The sequence below is a fragment of the Coregonus lavaretus genome, assembly GCF_964263955.1.
Source record: "Coregonus lavaretus genome assembly, chromosome: 5".
Classification (NCBI taxonomy): Eukaryota; Metazoa; Chordata; class Actinopteri; order Salmoniformes; family Salmonidae; genus Coregonus; species Coregonus lavaretus.
Genome location: NC_139992.1, coordinates 219,053 through 224,655, shown reverse-complemented (window position 1 = coordinate 224,655; position 5,603 = coordinate 219,053). Strand labels below are relative to the sequence as shown.

General features: G+C 40.9%; 1 protein-coding gene across 1 annotated transcript in view; it reads right to left on the bottom strand.

Annotated features, from left to right (window-relative positions):
- LOC311128774 (unconventional myosin-X-like) overlaps positions 1–26 on the bottom strand; it is a gene marked incomplete at its 5' end in the record, with an annotated part of 49,514 nt that extends 49,488 nt beyond the window's left edge. The window contains one exon of the mRNA XM_084161017.1: positions 9–26. Within this exon, the coding sequence (XP_084017143.1) occupies positions 9–26 (18 nt within the window). The remainder of the gene's footprint in view (positions 1–8) is intronic.
- Positions 27–5,603: the final 5,577 nt, after the last annotated feature.

Genomic DNA, 5,603 nt, shown 5'->3' with positions numbered 1-5,603 from the left:
CCCTCAACCTCTCCGATCATTTTCATGATGTCCATCCGGTTTGCTTCTATATGCCATATCTTTCTAACTGTGCTCTTTCACAAAAGCTCTCAACCTATAACCTACAGTTGAAGTCGGAAGTTTACATACACTTAGGTTGGAGTCATTAAAACTTGTTTTTCAACCACTCCACAAATGTCTTGTTAACAAACTATAGTTCTGGCAAGTCGGTTAGAACATCTACTTTGTGCAGGACACAAGTAATTTTTCCAACAATTGTTTACAGACAGATTATTTCACTTATAATTCACTGTATCACAATTCCAGTGGGTCAGAAGTTTACATACACTAAGTTGACTGTGCCTTTAAACAGCTTGGAAAATTCCAGAAAATGATGTCATGGCTTTAAAAGCTTCTGATAGGCTAATTGACATCAAGTCAATTAGAGGTGTACCTGTGGATGTATTTCAAGGCCTACCTTCAAACTCAGTGCCTCTTTGCTTGACATCATGGGAAAATCAAAAGAAATCAGCCAAGACCTCAGAAAAAAAATTGTAGACCTCCACAAGTCTGGTTCATCCCTGGGAGCAATTTCCAAACGCCTGAAGGTACCATGTTCATCTGTACAAACAATAGTATGCAAGTATAAACACCATGGGACCACGCAGCTGTCATACCGCTCAGGAAGGACACGCGTTCTGTCTCCTAGAGATGAACGTACTTTGGTGCGAAAAGTGCAAATCAATCCCAGAACAACAGCAAAGGACCTTGTGAAGATGCTGGAGGAAACAGGTACAAAAGTATCTATATCCACAGTAAAACAAGTCCTATATCGACATGAAAGGCCGCTAAGCAAGGAAGAAGCCACTGCTCCAAAACCGCCATAAAAAGGCCAGACTACGGTTTGCAACTGCACATGTGGACAAATATCGTACTTTTTGGAGAAATGTCCTCTGGTCTGATGAAACATAAATAGAACTGTTTTGGCCATAATGACCATCGTTATGTTTGGAGGAAAAAGGTGGTTGCTTGCAAGCCGAAGAACACCATCCCAACCGCGAAGCACGGGGGTGGCAGCATCATGCTGTGGGGGTGCTTTGCTACAGGAGGGACTGGTGCACTTCACAAAATAGATGGCATTATGAGGAAGGAAAATTATGTGGATATATTGAAGCAACATCTCACGACATCAGTCAGGAAGTTAAAGCTTGGTCGCAAATGGGTCTTCCAAATGGACAATGACCCCAAGCATACTTCCAAAGTTGTGGCAAAATGGCTTAAGGACAACAAAGTCAAGGTATTGGAGTGGCCGTCACAAAGCCCTGACCTCAATCCTATGGAAAATCTGTGGGCAGAACTGAAAAAGCGTGTGCGAGCAAGGAGGCCTACAAACCTGACTCAGTTACACCAGCTCTGTCAGGAGGAATGGGCCAAAATTCACCCAACTTATTGTGGGAAGCTTATGGAAGGCTACCCGAAACGTTTGACCCAAGTTAAACAATTTAAAGGCAATGCTACCAAATACTAATTGAGTGTATGTAAACTTCTGACCCACTGGGAATGTGATGAAATAAATAAAAGCTGAATAAATCATTCTCTCTACTATTATTCTGACATTTCACATTCTTAAAATAAAGTGGTGATCCTAACTGACCTAAGACAGGGAATTTTTACTAGGATTAAATGTCAGGAATTATGAAAAACTGAGTTTAAATGTATTTGGCTAAGGTGTATGTAAACTTCCGAATTCAACTGTATATACTTATTATAGACACAGTATGTTTTACATTAGTTATCTTGTTGTTATTAGTTGTTGTTGAACCTTCAGCTCCATTCAACACCTCCCATCTATCTCTTAACACCATCCATATAGGATTTATATTTGCCATATATTTTTCAACTGTACTGTGATGTTTCACAAAAGTTCTGAACCCTTCTATTCTCATTGTTTCTACAGATGTAAATTGAAAATAAACATTTTTGCTAAAAGTATTATTATATTATTGATCGATTGACTATGACTTTTCAGATCACCCAGTAGTGCTATCTGCAGGGTTAGCTCCAGGTAAATATTGCAATCCTTCAGCCATTCCTGGACCTGTGTCCAAAAACAAGCTACAAATGGACAGTACCAAAACAAATGATCTAATGATTCTGTCTCTTCGCAGCAAAATCTGCAGAGCTGGGAAGATTGTATCCCCCATGTACAGTGGGGAAAAAAAGTATTTAGTCAGCCACCAATTGTGCAAGTTCTCCCACTTTGGTCACCTACAAACAAGCAAGATTTCTGGCTCTCACAGACCTGTAACTTCTTCTTTAAGAGGCTCCTCTGTCCTCCACTCGTTACCTGTATTAATGGCACCTGTTTGAACTTGTTATCAGTATAAAAGACACCTGTCCACAACCTCAAACAGTCACACTCCAAACTCCACTATGGCCAAGACCAAAGAGCTGTCAAAGGACACCAGAAACAAAATTGTAGACCTGCACCAGGCTGGGAAGACTGAATCTGCAATAGGTAAGCAGCTTGGTTTGAAGAAATCAACTGTGGGAGCAATTATTAGGAAATGGAAGACATACAAGACCACTGATATTCTCCCTCGATCTGGGGCTCCACGCAAGATCTCACCCCGTGGGGTCAAAATGATCACAAGAACGGTGAGCAAAAATCCCAGAACCACACGGGGGGACCTAGTGAATGACCTGCAGAGAGCTGGGACCAAAGTAACAAAGCCTACCATCAGTAACACACTACGCCGCCAGGGACTCAAATCCTGCTGTGCCAGACGTGTCCCCCTGCTTAAGCCAGTACATGTCCAGGCCCGTCTGAAGTTTGCTAGAGTGCATTTGGATGATCCAGAAGAGGATTGGGAGAATGTCATATGGTCAGATGAAACCAAAATATAACTTTTTGGTAAAAACTCAACTCGTCGTGTTTGGAGGACAAAGAATGCTGAGTTGCATCCAAAGAACACCATACCTACTGTGAAGCATGGGGGTGGAAACATCATGCTTTGGGGCTGTTTTTCTGCAAAGGGACCAGGACGACTGATCCGTGTAAAGGAAAGAATGAATGGGGCCATGTATCGTGAGATTTTGAGTGAAAACCTCCTTCCATCAGCAAGGGCATTGAAGATGAAACGTGGCTGGGTCTTTCAGCATGACAATGATCCCAAACACACCGCCCGGGCAACGAAGGAGTGGCTTCGTAAGAAGCATTTCAAGGTCCTGGAGTGGCCTAGCCAGTCTCCAGATCTCAACCCCATAGAAAATCTTTGGAGGGAGTTGAAAGTCCGTGTTGCCCAGCGACAGCCCCAAAACATCACTGCTCTAGAGGAGATCTGCATGGAGGAATGGGCCAAAATACCAGCAACAGTGTGTGAAAACCTTGTGAAGACTTACAGAAAACGTTTGACCTGTGTCATTGCCAACAAAGGGTATATAACAAAGTATTGAGGAACTTTTGTTATTGACCAAATACTTATTTTCCACCATAATTTGCAAATAAATTCATAAAAAATCCTACAATGTGATTTTCTGGAAAACATTTTCTCATTTTGTCTGTCATAGTTGACGTGTACCTATGATGAAAATTACAGTGGGAGAACTTGCACAATTGGTGGCTGACTAAATACTTTTTTCCCCCACTGTATATGCCAATTATATGATGGTCCGACCGCATTCTGTCCCCTATCAACACTTTTTAAACTTTTGGTGCCAACGAGAATGACATAAGAAAGAAGTCAAGATGACTAGCTTGATTGAGTCTCCGCCATGTATATCTCACTAGATCAGGATATTTAAGCCTCCATATATCTAGTAGTTCCAATATATCCATGACATTCACGATTTCCTTAAGAGTATGAGGGTCATAGTTTGTAGTGTGATTTCCTTTGCGGTCCATTGAGCTATTTAAAACAGTATTATAATCTCCCACCATAATAATAGTCTTGAATTGCTTGCAGGGTTGATAATTTATTATATATATTGTCAAAGAAGCATGGATCATCATTATTTGGTCCATAAAGGTTAATGAGCCATATCTGTTTATGGTCCAATAACATATTTAAAATCATCCATCTACCTTGCGGATCTGTTTGGACAATTTGCATATTTGGATCAAAATTACTGTTAATTAAAATCATCACCCCTTTTGAGTTTCTTAGCCCATGGGAGAAGTATATTTCGCCCCCCCCATTCCTTTTTCCACACAACTTCATCTAGAATTGTTGAATGAGTTTCCTGTAAACAATAGATATTATATTCCTTCTCTTTGAGCAGGTAAATATTGTTCTTCTTTTGTTATTATCTGCTAAGCCATTACAATTATAACTGGCTATATATATAACTGGCTCTAATATCCATTGCTCGTGTTTCTTGGCCCAAGCAGGTCTCTTCTTCTTATTGGTGTCCTTTAATAGTGGTTTCTTTGCAGCAATTCGACCATGAATAATATAATAATATAATAATAATATGCCATTTAGCAGACGCTTTTATCCAAAGCGACTTACAGTCATGTGTGCATAAATTTTTACGTATGGGTGGTCCCGGGGATCGATCCCACTACCTTGGCGTTACAAGCGCCGTGCTCTACCAGCTGAGCTACAGAGGACCACCTGATTCACACAGTCTCCTCTGAACAGTTGATGTTGAGATATGTCTGTTACTTGAACTCTGTGAAGCATTTATTTGGGCTGTAATGTCTGAGGCTGATAACTCTAATGAACTTATCCTCTGCAGCAGAGGTAACTCTGGGTCTTCCATTCCTGTGGCGGTCCTCATGAGAGCCAGTTTCATCATAGCGCTTGATGGTTTTGCGACTGCACTTGAAGAAACTTTCAAAGTTCTTGAAATGTTCAGTATTGACTGACCGTCATGTCTTAAAGTAATGATGGACTGTTGTTTCTCTTTGCTTATTTGAGCTGTTCTAGGTAGTAGTCTGTAGTCTAACTCTCTTATAAAGGTAGTAGTCTGTAGTCTAACTCTCTTATAAAGGTAGTAGTCTGTAGTCTAACTCTCTTATAAAGGTAGTAGTCTGTAGTCTAACTCTCTTATAAAGGTAGTAGTCTGTAGTCTAACTCTCTTATAAAGGTAGTAGTCTGTAGTCTGACTCTCTTATAAAGGTAGTAGTCTGTAGTCTAACTCTCTTATAAAGGTAGTAGTCTGTAGTCTGACTCTCTTATAAAGGTAGTAGTCTGTAGTCTGACTCTCTTCCATCCATCCTCTTTATCTGATACTCTGATGCAGTTAGGGCCTAAAGACCAGACTCACAGGACTTAGTGATATAAACACTCCACCAAACTGCCACCAAACCCAGGCTCTGTAATTTAGAGTTACATAATAACAACTGATCTTCTTACATCTACAGAATAACTAAACCAGTCGGTCTGTAATTCTCCTCTGGGTTACGTCCCAAATAGCACCCTATTCCCTATATAGGGAACTGCTTCTGACCAGAGCCCATAATAGTAGGCCTACACTAAGTAGCAATATGATACCATTTGGGACGCAGCTCCATCAGACCAGATCACGTGGTGCGGCTTTTTCTTTTCTCAAGCCTGAATCAGTGGCCAATCTGGGACCAGATCACGTGGTGCGGTTCTTTCTTTTCTCAAGCCTGAATC